This window comes from Betta splendens, chromosome 6 (genome assembly GCF_900634795.4).
Source record: "Betta splendens chromosome 6, fBetSpl5.4, whole genome shotgun sequence".
Lineage (NCBI taxonomy): Eukaryota > Metazoa > Chordata > Actinopteri > Anabantiformes > Osphronemidae > Betta > Betta splendens.
In genome coordinates this window covers 12,980,831-13,001,142 of record NC_040886.2, presented here as the reverse complement: position 1 = coordinate 13,001,142, position 20,312 = coordinate 12,980,831, and the positions used below count along the sequence as shown (strand labels likewise).

Sequence of the window (20,312 nt, the reverse complement as noted above, 5' to 3'; positions counted from 1 at the left end):
TTCTACTGGGTCACTCCTGTCGTTTGTGCACTTCAGCGCCGGCCTGCACGGACAGATCTCACCTCCCCTAACTCGCCCTTTCAGTTGTTTTAAGCATCTGGTGAAAACCGATGTGACTTCTCCCAATCAGGGTTCAAGTGAGCGTTATCTGAATGGTAACAAAATGAATATGAAAAACAATAAGTAATAATATTGTTTTTTCTCTCTTCTGTTCACATTTGACTGTTCAGTGTGTATGTACTGTATGTGTGTGCTCGGTGTTCTTGTGTTGGGTTTCTTTCTTTACGACGCCGTGATAAGAAAATTCCTTCTGTTTTTGAAAAACTTTATGTAAATATCATCGGTGAAAGTTGACATTTGTTGTGCGCCCGTTTCCCCCATCGCGCCGCGCGAGGCGACGGGGAGAGCGGCGACGTTCATGGGTAACAGTGGTGATGTTGATAATGCTGAAGCTGATTATAACTGCCCTTCTTGAATAAGGGCTTTTGATGTCCGCTGTATTTTTGTTGGGGGCGTTGTGAGGTCGGGGCAAGAGCGAGAAAGGGAAAAAAGTGGTACCCAACACATCCCAGGCACACTGTAGCAACACTGCCACCCCCCACACACACACACCTCGTGGAAAAGGCCTGAGCTCCCAGGACTCCTCCCTGTGGAGCCTCTCTGCCCCGGTCACTTGGCATGGCGGCTCACCCTGTCGGCTTATGGGCTTGGGGATTTACTGTAATGCCATTGTGTTCGCCGGGATTGGCCCTGTCCTGACACTGATGATGCCGTCCTCATTGAATCCCGAGCCATTGTCGCCTCCGCCGGAGGCCGCGTGCGGGGACGAGCCCGTGCGGCGAGGAGGCGGAGGGACAATGCAAAGCGCCGAGTGCGACCCCGTAATAGCAGTTTCCACGCCCGCGAATCAGACTCTCGCTCGGAGAAAGACGCGTGATTAGGCGCCGCGGGCCGGCCTCGTAATGGGCCTGACTCTCGTTCAGTCGGATATTTGTAGGAACTCTCAAACTCCAGCAAGAAAAGCCCAGGATTAGTCAAATAGCCAAGCTGTAAACCGCCATATGGCAGACATAGTGGAAATAAGGGTTTTTAAGCAACGAAGCATAAGACTGATCTTTCCAAATGTCCAAAATATGTCCTGTGCCTTCTCAGCAGTCAAATAGCCATCCCACTGCCCCCCCCCCCCCCCCCCCCCCCCCCGCAGTGGTTCTGAGGTTTTAATGCACCTGTCTCTGCACCGTTTCCCTATTTTCCACATGGCGGAGCCCCGTGTGTCCGTCTGGGCCCGTGTGTGGCTTATCGGCTTCACATTACTGTTGGGGCCGTCTCCACCTCTGACAGGATACGCTACAGCAGATACTCCCAGCAGCAGGACAGAGGATACGCTCCCGTCCTCGCTGTAACATCATCCCTCACACGCGTCCCACGGGGGGGAAGCAAACGCACATACACACGACAACCCATCCCCACCTTTTCCCCCCCGAATCCAGATCCGTCCGTTTCCTCCTTCCCGCGATGCTCGCGCGTAGACTTTGCGACTCGGTTCGAGCGGCCTCCAGCTCGCAGACATTTTCAATCAGGTAGGTAAAAAGCAATATACTTTATCGATCTAACGCCATAACGCAACACGACTTACCGAGCCTGACGGCGACTCCTTTGCATCAAGGGATGTCGAGGGTAACACCCACCTTTCTTCTCCTCCTTTCTCAACTTGCCTTGACCCACCTCTTCAACAAAGAGTGCTCTAACTTAAAACACACAATTGTGATGTGTACAATCTAATTTCATGTATTTATTTATGTATTTTTGCCAACTTTGTATAGTGTATAAATATCTATAAATATATGAAAAATGACAGTACTGTATAGATTTTAGCTGCCTGGTAAGGTTAATAGTATATACTTGGTAGACTAAAAGAAAAAGCGTAGAGCTGTTCAAAAGCCAGTTATTGAGAACACGCTTTCTGTAAAACCCGGCACCACTGGCTCTTTTTATATCCTCCGTTCTGCTTTTGCTTTGTTTTTGTATTATAGCCAGTCGGGTCCAAACGTGTGTTGTTCCTCCTTCCGTCCGTCCGTTCGTTAATCGACTCATCTAGCTGTTTTTGGTTTTGCTCTTTCTTGACGAGACACAGCGAGGTTCTGGCAGCCAGGAGAGTGCAGTGGAACGCGGACTGGGACCCTGTGCTGTAGTGTGTGTATGTGTATGTGTGTGTGTGTGCGTGTGCGTGTGTGTTCTAGGTGTGCGTCGGTCCATGGTAGTGCTAGTGCTCTCTGTGCAGTGCCCCCCCCTATCTATCTTTCTCTCTCTCTCTCCCTCCCTCTCTCGCTCTCTCTCTCTCTCTCCCTCCCTCTCTCTCTCTCTCTCTCTTTCTCTCTCTCCCCCTCTCTCTCTCTCTGATGTAGTCTGTCATGTGACGCGGCGTGAGTCGAGGTGTGGGATGACTGTGTCCGCTGACGCTGGCAGATGCCCTCTCTCTCTCGGCGTCTCCTCGCGTCCACTGCCCACGCGGCCCCGTCCGATCACGTCCCGATCGTATAGATTCCCCACTTCCTCTGCTCGACGGTTCATCGCCCGCTAATGCATGCGCCAGCGGAGTCTCGTTTCGCCGTAATCCATGCCTCCTCATCTGCCTGTGACTCTTGGCCGTTAGCGGCTCTCGGCCTCGCTGCCGAGCGCCTCGTTGGTCTTTGCGGCGTTGCTTTCGCTCGGCCTCCGCTCCGTGCGGACCGAGGAGGAGGGCAGCTGCTGGCTCAGAGGGCAGCAACAAAAAGCAGCCATATTTAGAAGTCAAGCACAGACCTGTGACTCAGTTGTGTGTTGTGGCGGCCTCGCTGCCGCCCTGTTTGTAGCAAGAGCAAGAGAACAGCCTTAAAGATTGGACCAAATACACCAATAAATGTGGGATACGTGCATTTGTAGTGGACTGTGACCTTCCCTCACCCACTCCAGAGTTATTACTCAGTATTCTGATGTGTTGCTTGGTTGCTCTGTACATATCTGTGTAGTACTTCTGTTGATGTCCCTGTGTTAGCGTAGTAACGGGTTCTTTACTGGGCGGCCTCCGCAGACGCTCTCTCCCTCGCCTCGCATCCTCGAAAACTTCCAAACATTCCATCTCAATCTCAATTGCACAGCATTTCCCAGGCGTCCTCCTCCTGATCGAAGCGGCGAAAGGAACATCCTCCTCCGTAGCCATGATAATAACCACGGCGCCCGGAGCCAAGGCCCGCGCGTTCGCGCCTCTGCCCCCCCACGTCCGCCTTCGCGCCGCCCTCACCCGATCGCCCGCCCCCTGGGGGGGAGCGAAGGGTGAGGCGGGGGAGGAGGCGGCAGAGCCCTGGAGGGAGGCGCGGAGGCGCGTCCCAGCGGGTCGCCTCCCGGGCCCGGAGGGAGGGAGGGCGCGGGGGCGTCTCGAGGTCGAACCCAGTAGCACTTTGGTTTCGCGTTCCATGTTTTTTTAGCCTCTCCTGTTTTTTGGCCGAGCGGACTGTGATCTTACTGGTTCATTTTCTCGTTCTCCTCCACCCATCAGTGTTACAGAGTGTGCTGGGTGGACGGAGCCATGGAGCTGAGCTCTGATTTTGTTCCATATTAAAGACGCATTTTTACTATACTGGTGTCCAGAGGTTCATTGCCTGCTCTTTGTACTGTGAGGTCACTAGTTGTCATTTACTTTATATCGAACATGAATTTCTCAGATCCACTTTACTGATTTACACTGATATGCTGCTTTAGATGATTAACTGATTATTTATCTTAAATAACTGTGAACCCTCTCATCTGAAAGTTACGATAATGAAAACTGTGACATGAGCAAATGTAAACTTTCACCATAGAAACATCACTAGCATTGTCACCGTCAGCATATTGACAATCTTAACCCAACAGTAATAAATTAAACTGTGGCGACTCAGACGAGGAAACGCTGATGGACACTTCTACAAAAGAGATTCCAGTGCACTGGAGGCTCCAATTAATCCACAGGAGCTGAGAGTAACCACTGATGTCAGTTTGTCCTAAAACCATCGGATGGGGTTGGGGTCACGTCCTCGAAAACACTGTCAGGCTGAGAGCGGGGGTAATAAAACCAAAGCACAGCGGTTGTCTGAAATATTATGTCCTGTAGTGTTCAACCTCCCTTTAAAGCTGCAATAACTAACGTTTTATGCTTTTTCTAAGAAAGTGGATGTAAAATGAGACCAGATGTCATTTCTCTCAGCTGTTCTTTTAAGTGCCTGGGACGCATATAGACCTCCTGCTGATATTCCAGCGAGGGTGGGCATTTATTCCGCTCCACGGCTCGTCCAGCGGCCTGTCCGTCACATAGTGGCCGCTAGAAAACAAGCACATACTGCCGTTTCAAACGTGTAAAGCACGGGTGAGTCCTGAGCCAGAAACTGAAAAAGCAAAAGTGCAGTGATAGTGAATACTCTCATGGTATAGTATATTACACCAGTCGTACCAGTTGTAGTGGGACTTCTTGTGTGTTTGAGTGAGTCTCCACTTTAACAACCAGAGATCACAGCGCTGAGGCCGGAGCCCACGTATCTGCCACATCGCGTTCCTACAGCTGCTTTTAATGTCAGCTGAGCGCACGGGCGCATGCACTATAATTAAACGGGAATGTCATTAATTAGGAGCGATAATGAGGCAAATGAATTTAACTTACCACTATTTGCTGACAGAGGCCATAACTTGCGATTGTTGTTATTGCCTGTGAGAGCAATTAAAATGTATAGCGGAGGATTTGTGCTTCTTCAAGCACATTAGCCGTCATGAAGACAAATGAATCACGCGGCTTCATGCGCGCTACATGCAGCGCTCAGCAATCTTTCAATGAGTTTTCCAAGATGGCGGCCCCCGGACTGTTCAAACACTGGGGTTTACTCTGCTTGACCTCGTGCTCTTCAGCTACGCTGCGTTAGCTTTGTGTTTCAGGTCTAATCCATCAAATCTAGAACGCATTCAACAAATAAAGGTATTTCATGCAACGTCGACAAGATGGTGAAATAAATTGCATTTCTTTCATTTAATCTCCTCCTCAGAGTTACAGAATAGGCTGTCTTCTACGTGTCAGGGTTTCGTATGTGTCTGGACCTTAAACGTCTCGCTCTGTGCCCGGATCCCCCTCTGCTCATCACAGGCCGCCTCTTTAACATTACATGCACCAAAGCCGACTGAAACTCAAAATGGAAAGAGATGACAGTGCAATTTACTCCACGCCGTCCGTGCAAGCTTTGCCTATTAAGTACTGAAGTTAAAAAAAAAGAAGGCAGGGGAGGAGATAAGACAGAGAACAGTGAAGCGGTGAAGCAGAGAGCACCTCAGAGACCTGACACACAAAGAGGAGTCTCAGCACCTGAGCTGCGTCCCTGTGTCTGTGGAAATATTAATTCCATGCTACTTCGCAGCGCGCACAGAAGCGGGTTAGTGAACCGTCAGAGAGACCGCCGCGCGTCTCCTCGCGGAGCAGCAGCGCATCAGGAGCAGGACACGCGGGCGAGCGCTCATCCGGCCAGGCTCCCGCAGACAGGGGCCAGACGGCTGCGGGCAAACCAGGCGCATCAGCCCGACGGGAGACCCTGCTTGCATCACCTCCGTCTATTTTTAGCGCCGCTGCACCCACCTTTTTTCACCGTCGCAGCTCCCTCTGTTGTCTCGAGTGCGCGCCGTGGAAACATTGGCTTCCGTGCCTCCCTCGCCACTGTCATCGCCATCAAAAGCCTTTATTATAGCCGAGCTGCAGCGCACGCTCCGGTTACGCGTGAATTATGCAGATGCAGAACAAACAGCGGCGGCTGTGCTGCAGAGATGAACAATCAGAGGCGAGCTGATAGACCGCAGGTTCTCATTTCAAACAACGCGGAGCAGGTGCTTCCACTGATCCGCTCCGCCTGTCTGACTCAGCCTGAAGTTGTTCTAATGAGTTAAATCATCTGGTGTCATCTTGAGGTAGAGTAGAAGTCTGTATCTGCTCTAATAGTGCACAGATCCCTGCGTTTATATTTAGCAATGCCAATAATGTGCACATTGTGTTTAAGAGAAAAGAGGCAGGAAATGAGACTGTCACTTTCAATGATGCAGGCGTTTCCCTGCAGTTATTTTTTGGAGAAGATAATGAGCAGTTCCAGAAAAGGAAGAAAAGGAGAAAAAAAACCCTAAACAAAGCAACAGCTTGCTAAAGACGGCTCCGCTGACTGCCAGCGTTGGACAGATGGAGGGAAGACAGGAAGTGAGGAGTGATGTGGCAGAGGTGAAGCTGCAGCCTGAGTCCAAGACCGGAGATGAAAAGACGAGAAATGGAAAGTGGGCGCTGGAGGAAAGGTGTGGGTTTAAAGCACGGCGGCTGGAGGCAGCCACAAAGGATGAGCAGGAAAAACCCAAGTTGGGTTTCAGACAGTCGGGATAGTTTGGAGTCCTGTCTTGGGATTAATTAGAAAGACTGTCTGTATAAGCAGCTCAGACGCTTTCCTGGTGTCCTAAATACATCAGGAGCTGAACATCTACAAGATTCAAGTGAAGTGTGTGTGTGTGTGTGTGTGTGTGTGTGTGTGTGTGTGTGTGTGTGTGTGTGTGTGTGTGTGTGTGTGTGTGTGGGACTGGTAACTCCCTGTCGTCTATGTACACTTTTATGAAGACGTCATGCAAATTTCAAGCCACCCGTTATTTTTACATAAGCCCACAGCTTTCGGAGGCTGGGACGCACTGTGGCGTCACACTGCCCTCCAGTGGACGCACGGAGGCGTTGTTCTGCAGCCGAGGAGAACTGGGGAAGCTGTACAATGTAAAATAACAGTATAACTGAGAGGGACATTGTGCATATTACAGCATATAAAGGCATTCTTCTTCTTCTTCTTCTTCACATGCTAATTTAATAAATGAAATGAAGACATAAAGTCTTAGAAAGCAGGGACTCAGTAAGTGCACAGTGTCATCGAGAACGCAATAGAAACACATGACTGTTGAGTAAATGAATCCATAACTGTAAACGTTTCTACTGTGTTGTAATGTTTGGTGGATCTTCCTCTCTGGACGTTCAGTTGTTGGCTCCTCTATTTTGCCCTTGTGCTGAATCTCCTAGCAACAGAGACCTGTTTACCCACAAAAGCAGCGCAAGGGCGCGGAGGCGAGCGAGCGCCGCGGAGCTGCAGGTGCGTCCCGAGGGTGAGCGGAGTGTTCGTCTCCTGTGGCGAATTGTCTTTTTCTGGGGGAGCTTAAAGAAAAATAGCTGTGAGTGAACTCTCTCCTCCAGGCATTTCCAGTCACCTCCTTAGAAAGTTTACTACGGTTCGAGCAAGAAACCAAGGAGCTCTGACTTGTTTGTTGCCTTTGTTTGGCTTCTCAGCAGGGAAGGATGGTCACAGCGACTGGCAGCAGGGAGAGAGTGCCCAACACCTCCTACCAGGAGTCTTATTGTGAAAGGGTGCACGGTGAGGGGTGACTTTTACTTGAATGCGGTACAAACAGGCAGCTTTGGTAGTAACATTAACGTTCTGTCCATAGACCCACACAGGCTGAACTTCACGTCTCACCTCACACGCGTGACCGGGACCGGCTTCACAGCCAATCAGAGGCCGGCTGTGTATTACAGCCCCGGCCTGGACCGCGCTGACAACCCTCAGCTTGGGTACGGGTCAAAGGTCATTGTTGTAAATGGCTGCTCAAGTGGAATAACTTAAATTAGCTGCCTCTCTTTTTCAAACTGGACACGTTGTTGTTTTCCTCTCCAGACTCGTGTTGTCTGACAGTTTCGTGTCTCAGACCAAGCGACATTATCAGCCTCGCTCCCAGGTGTTTTTCCCGGGGTCTTTGCCGAACATCCTCAACAAACCTCGCCTCAGCGGGTTCCATCAGCTGTGGAGCCGCTCCAACGCAGCATCTGTGGAGGAGAGGGTAAAAACAGCCGCCTCTGATTTTTAGGCGCAGTGGCATCCTTTTAAAAATCTCTCCGATCTCACCGTGTTTGTAGACTCCACAGCGACGATGGCCTGCGTCCAATCAGCTCACGGCAGCAGGTAAAACAAGGCTTCTACCGCTCTATGCAGTTTTGAGAGCGAGCTGTTTGTGCAGTAAAGCTCCTCTTGCTCCAGCGTCACTCAACAACGTGAGGATCGGTCCTAAAGGAGACACTGGCTTCACTACAGGCTCCGACCTTCAGCTTTACACGTTCCAGGAAAAACACATGTTTAGTGTGAGTACTCTCATATATCTATATGCCATCAAAAACACAAAATTAGCAATTTTACATACAGCATCTTGCGATTCATGATTTCTGCTGCTGAGCTGTTTTGTGTGGTTCAGGCGGAACCTCGCCGGACTCCCAGCTCGGTGATGAGTGCCGACTTCCTGCCACCGTTGTCTCTGCAGGTTGGTCCTTCTGTTTCACACTGAACACACGAAACACAGACGCGATGCTACAGCACCTGAGATGTGACGGCGTCTCTCTCTCCCCGCCTCCGAGGGCACGGAGGCGATCCCGAACCTGAGCGGCCGTTCTCGCAGGGAATCGGGATTCGCTCCGGGGGCCGCGGCTCCAGTGGGCACGGACCCCCCCCTCGGCCGGGCCTCGCCTCCGCTGTCACCGCGGTCCGAGCGCGAAGCAGCCACGGAGAGGAGCGTGGGAAAGAAGGTGTCGCGTGCGTCCTCATAGCTCAGCGCCGGGAGCTGCTTTGCTCTGGTTTCAAATCTGGTTTGTGTGGTTGTGTCTTTAGGAGCCCACGGGGTTTCTAGTCAATGCACCCAGCTACCAAGCTTTTCCCAGTCCTCCCTCTGATAAGTCACGCTTCATCACTCAGTATCAGAGCAAGTAAGTACAGGGGGTGTAGTGGGAGGAGCTTAAAGAAGGACAGATGATGTTATTTCACTGGTTTGTGAGTTCGAATACGACTATCAAATCAATGCAAGCTGGATTTTGCAGGTTCTGTCATTGTGATGATGTTGAACAGCTGAGATCAGCTCACGTCATCAGCGCCCACATGGACAGCGGCTACAACCATCGGAATGTGAACAGGTACGTCCACGCCGCCAACCTCTATGAACCCAGGCAAGCAAGCGTCGCCGTCGAATCACAACCCGCTGCTTCTCCTCAGGTTCCTCATCAGGGGCTGAAACACACCCGAAACATCTGGACGTCTACTCGCAAGCAAAATAAATGGAGAGTCCTTAATATGATGATAGCTAGTTATTGTGTGTCTCTATTATCTGCCAGTGGATCGTAGAGGGATTAATGTGGTGACTTTGTGATTCAGAGCGTTTGCTGTACTACATTACTCGTCCCTAAAAACCCCTAATCGCTCTCTGTCTGTGTTGTTTACAAGAGGCCTGTCAAAACTCGGCTAATTTTCATGCCTTTGTCGAGCTCTTTGTGTCTGAGCTGAAAGGCTGCCAGTCACAGAACCGTGCGAAAGCCCGCGCAAGAGCGAGGGAGGAGGATGATGCATTGTCTGTACGCACCTCGCTGTCTCTGACCTACAGAGAATGAGAGGAGTGTAAACTAATGAGCAAAATAATTACACTCAGAGTGAGCGCGGCACCGAGTTCCCCCCGAACGTCTGCAGAGTGTCAGGCGCCTTCGCCACCCAGCGCTGGGCAGGAGGGCGGGGGGGGGGGGGGGGGGGGGAGGAGAGCGGCTTCTCAGTCCAAACAACACAGAGGAACTGACGCGGCCAAAGTTTATGTGGTGTCAGCAAAAGATGGAGGAGCTTTACAAACTGTAATGGAGGGTTTTTACAGTCACATTGTCAGTGAGACCCAGATGATGAATCCTACTGACGTCAGTGATGTGTCCTTTAATTTCCATAAAGTTTGGTAAAGTTTTATTTCAACCTGTTAGCCATGCTAGCCTGTTTGCCTGGGAGACATGCTAGCCTGTTAGCCATGCTAGCCTGGTAGCCATAGTGGCCTGTTAGCCTGGTAGACATGCTAGCCTGTTAGCCATGCTAGCCTGTTTGCCTGGTAGACATGCTAGCCTGTTAGCAAGCAAACTACAGTAAGTCTTACTCATGCTGGACATTAGAAAGCATGTTAACATTTAGCTTGTGCCTTTAGACTAAATAGGGAATTAATGGTAGCTAAACTTAATGATTGATTGAGGGATTATTCTACCAACAAAACCAGATACATATAAGTTCATTGATATGGTTTTATCTGTATCTTGTGCCATTTATTTCTAAAACCCTAGAAAATCCGCTGCTTGTCACCCGTTCCCCCAGCCGGCGCAGGAGTCGACACCCGCCGCCACACCAGTACGAGCATCAATATTTCAGCGCTGAATAAATATTTCACTCTTTCAATGAGATGTGAGAAAAAGATACGCGGAGAGAAGGAGGATTGGATGACACGCGAGCCCCGCATGAATAATGGGTGCAGAGATGAGAGGAGGACAAGGGCCGGGCCTGCTTCCCGTCAGAGGCCGAGGCTAGGGGAGGTGTAGCCGCCGACAGAACGACGTGCACAAAGGTCCCGGCAGCCGGGTCTCTGGGCCGCAGGTGGCTTCAGGTGTGTCACGGTCTTCGCCGGCCTCCCTATGGACTTACCTTTTATGGTGAGGCTCCCCAGGTATTCATCGCTCTAATCATCCTGCTCCATCTTGGCACCGACACCCGCAGCACTGCTTACACAACGCCGACCCGGGCGTCGTGTTCAGCGTGTCATAAATATTTTGTAAATTTAAATCCAATACACATGTTTACATGCGCACGGGGCTTTTAAAAATAGCAGCGGGTCCGACTGAGGTGCACTGACAGGCACATTAAACAGACGCCGACGGTGAGGCGTGGAAATACCACTCGCAGACACAACTTGGTTCCCAAACTCCGCAAGAAGCGTGTTTCCATAAATGACCGACTCGGACCTCATCATCACAGACAGTATTTACTGATGGAAGACTTGGGCTCATGTGTACACTCAAAACAAATACACTGTAAATAGAATGCAGCCCCTGCACGCACACAGTCCACCCGAGTCCTGCTCCGATTTGGACCTTGCAGCCGGTTGAGATGGGATCACAGTCTTAATGCCCGGCTTCATTTTCACAGTTACAACACATTAGAAATTAGCAGCATAGCTGAGAAAGGCCCACCCGCACCCACCTCCACCCGCCGGCCCCTCATGCTCCCTCATCCTGCCTCCCTAAATCGCACAGCTCCTGCTGGTCCTCGTACTCATAGTCCATCTGAGCCCTCTCGTACTCCAGCTCCTCACCCTCGTACTCAAACCCCTCTCCTTCGTATATCATCTCCTCCGTCTCATATTCGACAGGCTCTTCATCGTACTCCAGCTCGGCACCGTCGTACTCGGTGACTAGCGGCTCCACGTCCCCCTCTTCCTCCACCTCCTCCCCCTCCGTCGCCAGGGTCCCTTCGTCCTTACCGTCCACCTCCTCTTCTGTGGCCTGTTTCGAGCTGCTGTTCTTCAGAATTCCGTGAATCACCGGCTCCTCTCCCGCCAGAGCCAGCTCCTCTGCCTCCTGCTCTGCAGCCTTGCGCAGTCGCTCTTTCCGGGCCTCGCGTATCTCCAGGAACTCTGCAGCCCCCTCCCCGACGATCAGCACTTCATCGCGAACTTCGGGCGGCTCCTTGATCGGGTTGTGGTCGTAGGAGAACAGGCGCAGGGCCCGGAGGCGCCTCAGGCTGGGGAGCTCTGATATCTTGTTGCGGTCCAGATCCAGGATCTCCAAGCCCTTCATGCGCAGCAGAACGCTGGGGAAGGTCTCGAAGCGGTTTGTGTAGAGCCATAGCCCCCGCAGAGCCTCCATACGCACCAGGTCGGGAGGCAGCGTCTTCAGCCTGTTGTCTCCTATCTGCAGGGACTTGAGGTGGGGCAGGTCGTACAGCTCCTTTGGGAATCTATGGAAGTAGTTGCTCTCGATCCACAGGCAGCGCAGATTCTTCAGATTGGAGATTTCAGGCGGGAGGCTCATCAGCCGGTTGCTGCCCAGGTACAGGCGGGTGAGTTGGGTGAGCTCGCAGACGGCTAGCGGGACGTCTTCCAGCTTGTTGAAGTCGAGGGCGAGCGTCCGCAGGCCGTGGAGCTGGGAGATGCTGTCGGGCACGGTGCGGATGCTGTTCCCGCAGACGTACAGCTTCTCCAGGTGCATCAGCCCGCACACGCGCGTCGGCAGGCGCTTGAATTTGCGGTAACTCAAGTCCAACACAGGATCTCCGCTCTCCAGCAGCTCCTCCACGCCCATTGGGAGCTCTTCCTCCACTTCCTCCTCTGGTTTCTTCTTCTCCTCCTCCGTCTCCTCCTCCTCGCCATCCTTCCCCCCCTCGTCTTCTTCGTCTCCTTCCTCCTTCCTGGAGGAGTTGCCCATGCTGTGGCCTGCAGCCCCTGACTCCTACGTGAGTCAGGACAGAGTCATTTGATGCTGTAGCGCCTGTGACAAGTTAGCCCTTCGCTTGGGGGCTGCTGTTGTTTCATGGCTGAACCCAAACAGCAGTGTAACGTGCGCCATTTAACGCTCCTGCAGCCATTCCACAGCAGCAGTCAGGTGTCTCTTTGTCCCTTCATCTACTTTTTTAGTAGAAAATACCAAGAGTATTTATCGAGCGGTGGAGTTGCAATAATAATTGTAATAGTAGTGGTAATAGTAGTAGTAGTAGTAATAGTAGTAATAGTAGTACTGGTAGTAATAGTTTTGCTGGTAGTTCTCAACAAAGTGCAGCTGAATCTTGAGTTGAATTCTTTCAGTCCTTACCCTTCCTCCTCTCTTCTTCTCCTCCTCCTCCTCCTTAACTCCCTCCAGGCTTTTAAGAGAAAGATAATGCGCAGCTTCTGAGGTCACTTGTTCATGTGATCCGGTTTCTCTCTCTCTCTTCCTCAAACCGGGATGAAGTGCCCCTTCAAGACTCTAAATATCCAGTTTGCTGCCGGGAGCCGCCGTGTGTGTGCGGCTCAACGACCTGCCCCAAAGAAACACACACACACACACACACACACACACACACACACACACACACACACACACACACACACACACACTGGTCACGCAAGTCCGTCCGGTAGTTGACGCCGCTGCCGCCCGTCAGAGGCCGACGTCTCCCGGAGAGATAATCCGCACCGGGGAAGAGAACGGCGCATTGTGGAACAGCACAGCGCAGACGGGCTGACCGACTCGCTCCATCAGTGTGAAGGTTTACATTGACGAGCTGCCTCCCTCCCCCTGGAACCGGAACGGGGGCTTTGACATCACATGGCCAAAGCGTGTGCGCGCGAAACTAGACTAGTGTCAGTGACTCCTACGTGCGTGTGTTTAACACTAGTTTTAAAACTACAGTATAATAGCACCGTTGTTGACTCCACAAAACCCTTTTTGTAGTTATTAGTTTTATTGATTTTTTTTTATTACAACACTTCTGTGCATTTTACGACGGTAATGACAAAAGCTGACTCGCACAGTCGTGGCCACGTATCTAGAGTATGCTTTAAATTTATTAAATAAATTTCTGAAAGTCTCTTTTGTTTTAGTTACATTGCAAATATCAAACAATTTACAGCCTATACATCTATAACAATCTATAACAACAACAGTTTTATTCTGTGTTCTGTAACCATTTACTAAGTAACTGTAGATTTGAAGTACTTCACGTTGCATTTCACCTTTGGATACATTATACAGTAATAATTTGACAGTTATTTGATTTGCACATTATTTTGATTACTTTTCCCCAAAAATGTCAATGACTAATGTCTAAAAGTGTAAATTACACTGTAATGCAGTTATTAAGAGACACTCACACCACTGTCACAAAGGTCACTGGAAAATAGGTCACTTGTATTTTAATCAGTGAGCGTGCAACCTTTGCACTGAGACCTGGAGACGTGTAGTATGTAACTATACACTATGAAACCGGGAAGAAGTACCTGTGTCCAGCTACATTATGTTGAAATCAACTTTACTGAATTGGCACAACTATAGTCAACACAAAAACTACTGAAGCACACAATGACACAAATACTACTCATAATAACACTAGTAATAAGTCAAATGTCTGGAGCATATAATGCTTTTTGTTTATGTAAGCTTTGTTCTGATTGCGGCTTTATTCATTCTATTTGTTTCCATTAAGTGTGTAAAAGTTGAAAGCCGAATTCTGAAAACCACCCCCACATTGTAAACACATAGTTATACATTAATACCTGTTGACCATGGACGTCTACGGTTTCCTGGACCTCCAAATGTTGGAACCCTGCGCTGCTTTGTGTCACACGTCCCAGACATGAGCTCTAGCAGCTTTTTATGGACCAAATTAAAGCAGTCACAGACACAGAGCAGACGCAAAGATAACTTCCAAACTGTTGCAACGCTGAAAGGACTCGACCTGAGACAAACGCTAGAACAACATGTCCTGGTCAAACTTTGCTGATGCATTCATAGGCAGTGTTTGACCGTCTTCTGACCATGGATTGAAGTGTGGTACATCCCAAATACATTTATGTACTGGAGATTTTAATTATTATTGCATGTTTTATTTTTCTCAACTAGGTTTCATATTTAAATGTTTTTAGTTCATTTACAGTTAAAACACACTTTTATCAATTAGCAGCATCAAAACAAATTAATAAATTATACTTACTGTACAACATACTGTAGTACATTATTAACAGTAATCAAGAATAATAATTTATTCATAATACTGTGCCACTATATCACTATACTCTGTATGTTGTACTATAGGTATATATATTTGTTATTATTGTTTATGTCTATGCTCCAGCAGCCCTGTGACATGGTTGGATAATGGATGGATGGATTCAAAAGATGTGAACTCTTCCTCCAACACAGTGAGCAGCGCGTTACTTGTTGTAAAATCGTCCTCTCTTATTTTTTACATTGCGTTCCAGATGCTAATATATTTTTGTCTCAGGCACAGATGGTGCAAAGATTATATCGACGACTAATCTGCAGAAAGTGATGACATTTGGGGGTGTTGTGTGTTTTAAAAGCGAAACTCTTCCTACTTTATTAAATACTTGACAAGAGCAGCAGGTTTCCTGATTGACAGTGTGTTTTGTCGGTTGTGATACTGAAGAAAAGCCTGGAAAAGCTGCTGGGGTCAGACGTGCGGCGCTTCTGTCAGCCTAATGAGCTGTGGCAGAGGAAGCGGACAAACAGGGAGACAGGCCACACGCTGCTTGAGGATAATCCTGTCTGATATGCTGAGGAACAAAAGCGCTGATTTGCAAATTTCTGTATCGCATTGAAATGACCCTGAAATGACACAATGGACTGTAAGCAGCCGACAGACAGAGACCTCGGGATGAATGTGACCGCTGAATGCAGGAGGAGGGAACATGTGGAAAACAAACAGCAACAAAACGTACATGTTAACGCTTATATTTCATCTGATAGCAGGTGGAAATGCTTCCGTTTTCCATGTGGGTTAAGAGGCTCTGATGTCTCATGTCGTGACACCTGCTCTCGCATCCTTGGGGTCAAAGCAGGATTTTAAACAGAGCTCATCTGCACCATCTGCTGGTAAAACGGAGGAAACATCAACAGATACATTCATAATACAATTTCCCGACAAAACCACTGCCCTCGTGAATATTGTTTGGTTATAGATGACGTCACACCCTCACCTGGCTGCTTGTCTGCAAATATTAAAAATATTGATCTCAGCGAATAGTGAAAGTAAAAACACAAGCCGAGGGCAGAGAAGACTCCGTGTGCACTGTACACTAATATTAAAGTGTATTATTTGTTTCGTTTTGGGGACAAGCAACAGATGAAAAACGACTGGAAACGTGTGAAATCGGCAAATAAATGTGCATCAAATGACATTCAGAGTAATACGTCTTTTGTGCCATGCGCGCATTTAAAAAACACATTTCTGATGAGTCCAAGTAAATTTATCGGACTGCGGATCTGAACTAAGACCTCGCGCTCTGTCGAGGTGCACATGGGCTATCGAGGAGCTCCTCCAGATAAGGCCACAGGCGTCGCTCTAATGACCAGTTTATTGAGTCTATTGCGAGCAGCCCAGTCGATTCGTGATGTACTTGAAGCCGATTGGCCCAGAAACCCTCGAATGATCCGCTCGGAGTTTGCACTGAGGATAGGGTAACCGAGTCCATCATTATATAAGGGGATGGTGATGCTTTCAAGTGGACCCGAAGTGCAAACAAAGTCAGCCGGTGTGTTTATGCGACTGGGACCCGGGCAGAGCAACCGAAGCTGGACGAAGCTGTGAGTGTGAACCGAGCTGTTTGTCGCGCGCATGTTGCGGGATGGAGCCCGCGGCCGCCGTCCGTGCGTTTCGTCAGCTTAAGCACCAGCCAGGCCGCGCGATGCGCCCTTCGTGCGTGAAGCGACGCGTTTTGCGTTTTATTGTTTGACTGAACCGCATGCTGTGATGTTCCGAGACTCCTCGGCCTGTAGCTGCGCGCCTGCGCCTGCGCCGCAGCAGCGCGGCTCGTTTTGACGCTGGAAGTTTGTCGCCGACGCGGAGCGGTGATGTCCGCCGCGCGTCCAAGTTGGTCGTTTCGTCTCCAATTGCTCGTGAACGTGTTGCGCGTCTCTTTGTCTGAGTTCAGCCGACTCCTAAAAGCCCATTTTTTTTCTGCACAGTCACGTGTTGAGCAGCATTCTTCGCTTCCAGGTCCCAAACGCTGGTCGACGAGTCCTTTGTTAAGCAGGTGGAGCAGAGAGGATGGGAGGGGGAGGCCAACAGAAAGAGGAGGGGAAGTCCGACAGCGGCAAGGCTGGAGGGGTTTACACCTGGGAGGACGTGAAGACCCACAGCACCAAGACCGACCAGTGGGTGGTCATCAACAGGAAAGTTTACAACGTCACCGAATGGGCCAAGAGGCACCCGGGAGGATTCCGTGTCCTGTACCACTACGCAGGAGAGGATGCCACGGTAAAGACGTGTGAGCTGGGACCGTGTGTGACCACACATCACACCTAGAATGGAAGCATTCCATTGGATTCATTTATTGCCCGCAAACTACGCACAGTCAATATCACATGCTGCAGAGGTGGAAGAACTTACCAAAGTAAAAGCACCAAAAACAGCAAAAACTAACATCGTATCCTGTAGTACTATAGTTTACAGCTGACATCAGGGTAAAAAAAGGTTGCCAAGCAAAAGCGCTTGGCCCCTGACTGATAAATTATCAGCATTATTATTACTATTACATTATCAGATCGTTAACATTGTGCATTAGTGCACACACAGCCTTTAATGTTGTAGGCTGGTGAAGGCACAGTTCGTTGGAACTGCTGTATAAAGAAGCTGTGTCCAGCATGGAGATAAAGGTCAGAATAACCTTTATGACCGAGGAGGGGAACAAATAAAATACAGAGGATTTATTTGTCATAATAGCTTTTATAATAAAATCGGTCATTTATTTTATTTAATGCGAAGAATGCTGAATAATAACACATATTTTTTCCAATTTGCATTAGGCAGAATTTATTATCTCTATATTTATATTCTTATATTTTAGTTTTAACTTTGACTGTGCTGTAAGTAACAGTATACATTGTTTTTAGAATGAGATTTTCTCCATTTTTATACTACTCCTATAATAATTTATTTAGTGTTGCATTGGTACTTTTATGTATTTTTACTGGCTGAACATTCTGAGACAACATTAAGACTGATAATGAGGCAGAGGTTTCACTACAGCTGATCACCGACCACATTCTTCATCTCTGTCTTCCAGGAGGCGTTCAGCGCTTTTCATCCGGACCAAAAGCTTGTGCAGAAGTACATGAAGGTCGTGCAGATCGGAGAGCTGGCAGCAAGTGAGCCCAGTCAGGACCAAGACAAAAATGTGAGACCCCTTAGACTCGGATTAAAGCCTCACTCGTCATGTGTCATTAGACATCAAATGCAGATGATGAGACTTTTCTCGGGCGTTGAATAACTCCCACCTTTCCAATGCATCCCCATCTGAGCTTCACAGACCTGTCCTTCATCTTCTCTCAGGCAGCGGTTATGAAGGATTTCCAGGACTTACGCGTGAAGGCTGAGAACCAGGGTCTGTTTCGAGCCCAGCCCCTGTTCTTCTTCCTCCACCTCAGTCACATCATCCTGCTGGAGGTCCTCGCGTGGATGATGGTCTGGTACTGGGGGACAAACTGGATCCTGACGCTTTTGTGTTCAGTCATGCTGGCGACTGCTCAGGTGACTTATATTAATCAATATAAAAACATTATTATCGTGTAGTGCATTTTAAGTGTTTTTGTTGATGCGAACAGACGTCAAATTGCTTGGTTATTTGCAGTCTCAGGCCGGGTGGCTGCAGCACGACTTTGGCCACCTGTCTGTGTTCAAGAAGTCCCGCTGGAATCACCTCGTGCACCACTTCGTCATTGGCCATTTGAAGGTGAATGCGATTCCTAATTATACGCAGCTATTCTTGACATGAATGGCTCGTACGAATGCTAAATGGTGGTTTTCTTAGGGAGCCTCTGCCAACTGGTGGAATCACCGGCATTTCCAGCACCATGCTAAACCCAACGTCGTCCTCAAGGACCCGGATATTAACATGCTGAACCTGTTTGTGCTTGGAGAGAAACAACCAGTGGAGGCGAGTTTAACACTGACGCTGATTCTGATTCCTTTAACGTGTCGAGCGACCCGCTCTCGGCTGCTCACACAACCTGTGCATTCTTCCTCCTACAGTTTGGCATAAAAAAGATCAAAAATATGCCCTACAATCACCAGCACAAGTACTTCTTTCTTGGTATGTTTTCACAAGAGTCCTTCAAAATGAATGAAGCCATCAGTACTCGGCAGGAACCACTGATGCAGGACTCACTGGCTTCTGTTTCTTCTGTTTTTAGTGGCGCCACCTCTGCTCATTCCAGTTTTCTTCCACATTCAAATTATTCAAACCATGCTCAACCGCCGCTACTGGGTGGTAAGCTCCTCTCCCTTGTGTAAATAAAGCTTTTGTGTTTTGGCCCAGTGGATAAATATAAGCAGCTGATTTCAAATCCGTTTATTTAAGCAGCTGAAGTAGAAATGAGATGCTGGTGAACGTGCAGATAGAGTTGATGTTTGAGTCGTATTTACCCATTTGTCTTGTGAAGGATCTGGCCTGGTTCCTGACTTTCTATATTCGCTACTTCGTCTGTTATGTACCTGTGTATGGTGTAATTGGTGCAACTGCCCTTCTCTTCTTCGTCAGGTAAAAGAGCTGAAGGAATAATAATATAAGAAGAATAACCACTGCCTTTTAATGGCTACTGTAATAAAACTGGTGTGATATATTATTCTGGTGCAGGTTTATGGAGAGTCACTGGTTTGTGTGGGTCACTCAGATGAATCACCTTCCCAAGGAAATAGACTACGAGCGGCGCCAGGACTGGCTGAACATGCAGGTACCTGCTTTGTTTTGAAATGCGCGTTGACCTGCAGCTGCTGCTCAGGTTCCCACTCACACATCCTCCTGTCTTTAGCTGGAATCCACCTGTAATGTAGAGCAGTCCTTCTTCAACGACTGGTTCACCGGACACCTCAACTTCCAGATCGAACACCAGTAAGTCACAGTGTTGGGAAAGTTGATAGAGAGCCACAGAGCTCACAAACACGATACAATATTAAGATGGATGTGGTGGGTAGAGCTCCATCTGACGCGTCCTCTGCTCCTGTTGCCTCTAAAGCCTCTTCCCCATGATGCCCCGACACAACTACCACCTGGTGGCTCCGCAGGTGGAGGCGCTGTGTAAGAAACATGGCATCCCTTACCAGACCAAAACTCTGTATCAGGCCATGGCTGATATAGTCACGTACGTTATACAGCACTGTGATAGTGTAATTCCTTCTAGGCTTGTTTTGAGTGGTGTCTCATTTTCTATTGTCTGCGTTTTCAGGTCACTGAAATCCTCAGGGGAACTCTGGCTGGATGCATATCTCCATAAATGATCCGTTTCGTCCTAGAAGGAGTCACGTTTTCCTCTAGTCCTGTATCAAATTCATCTAGTTTGTTTGGTTTGAAATGCAGAATGGGAATAGTCTTTGCTTTTTAGGCTGGTGTTATAGGTGTTTTGATGTTGTGTAGCGCTCCTTTAGTGATCACACACTTTCTCAGACATCAGTAGTCGTAATAAGCCATGCAGTCATTGAAACTGACCGAGTTATTTAAAAAGCTGTTTTTGTTTCCTTGCCAAGTGAGTTCAAACTATGTAATTCTGTGAGCAAACAACTAATTTAATGTGACTGAGGGTTTAACATGTTGACAGCTTGTAATTTCTTATCAAACTTAACATTTTGTTCTAAACTACATTAATAAAGAAACTATGTTTCTACTAAATCCAGTAAAATTCATCCACTTCCAAACACAAGAAAATAAAG

General features: G+C 48.7%; 4 protein-coding genes across 14 annotated transcripts in view; 3 read left to right on the top strand and 1 right to left on the bottom strand.

Moving 5' to 3' along the window:
• syt7a (synaptotagmin VIIa) overlaps positions 1–3,616 on the top strand; it is a 58,995-nt gene extending 55,379 nt beyond the window's left edge. For all 6 annotated transcript variants that reach the window (XR_003786273.3, XM_029154576.3, XM_029154578.3 and 3 more), the window contains one exon: positions 1–3,616. This exon is cut by the window's left edge. The gene's annotated coding sequence lies outside the window, so the exon portion shown is untranslated.
• A 3,379-nt stretch (positions 3,617–6,995) lies between these two features.
• On the top strand, positions 6,996–9,174 carry ppp1r32 (protein phosphatase 1, regulatory subunit 32). Of its 5 annotated transcripts, none has more exons than XM_041071326.2 (11): positions 6,996–7,154; positions 7,349–7,433; positions 7,507–7,630; positions 7,734–7,896; positions 7,973–8,018; positions 8,094–8,194; positions 8,305–8,370; positions 8,465–8,632; positions 8,715–8,809; positions 8,921–9,013; positions 9,093–9,174. In XM_041071326.2, exons 1-11 carry the CDS (start codon positions 7,011–7,013, stop codon positions 9,109–9,111), a joined length of 1,104 nt encoding a protein of 367 aa, XP_040927260.1. In that variant the 5' UTR covers positions 6,996–7,010; the 3' UTR covers positions 9,112–9,174. The 5 variants fall into 5 exon arrangements, with proteins under 5 accessions (XP_040927260.1, XP_029009536.1, XP_029009537.1 ...); XM_029153703.3 differs by having other exon boundaries at positions 7,076–7,233; XM_029153704.3 differs by having other exon boundaries at positions 7,077–7,233; positions 7,352–7,433.
• A 1,641-nt stretch (positions 9,175–10,815) lies between these two features.
• LOC114857955 (leucine-rich repeat-containing protein 10B) lies at positions 10,816–12,910 on the bottom strand. The gene has a single exon (XM_029154909.3). The coding sequence runs from the start codon at positions 12,314–12,316 to the stop codon at positions 11,111–11,113; it is 1,206 nt and encodes a 401-aa protein (XP_029010742.1). The 5' UTR covers positions 12,317–12,910; the 3' UTR covers positions 10,816–11,110.
• Positions 12,911–15,987: 3,077 nt separating this feature from the next.
• fads2 (fatty acid desaturase 2) lies at positions 15,988–20,271 on the top strand. Of its 2 annotated transcripts, none has more exons than XM_029152561.3 (13): positions 15,988–16,192; positions 16,605–16,865; positions 17,674–17,784; positions 17,940–18,137; positions 18,238–18,339; positions 18,418–18,543; positions 18,639–18,699; positions 18,800–18,876; positions 19,049–19,146; positions 19,243–19,339; positions 19,418–19,497; positions 19,622–19,747; positions 19,832–20,271. In XM_029152561.3, the coding sequence occupies exons 2-13, from the start codon at positions 16,656–16,658 to the stop codon at positions 19,881–19,883; spliced, it is 1,338 nt and encodes a 445-aa protein (XP_029008394.1). In that variant the 5' UTR covers positions 15,988–16,192; positions 16,605–16,655; the 3' UTR covers positions 19,884–20,271. The 2 variants fall into 2 exon arrangements, with proteins under 2 accessions (XP_029008394.1, XP_029008392.1); XM_029152559.3 differs by having other exon boundaries at positions 16,574–16,865.
• The last annotated feature ends 41 nt before the right edge of the window (positions 20,272–20,312 follow it).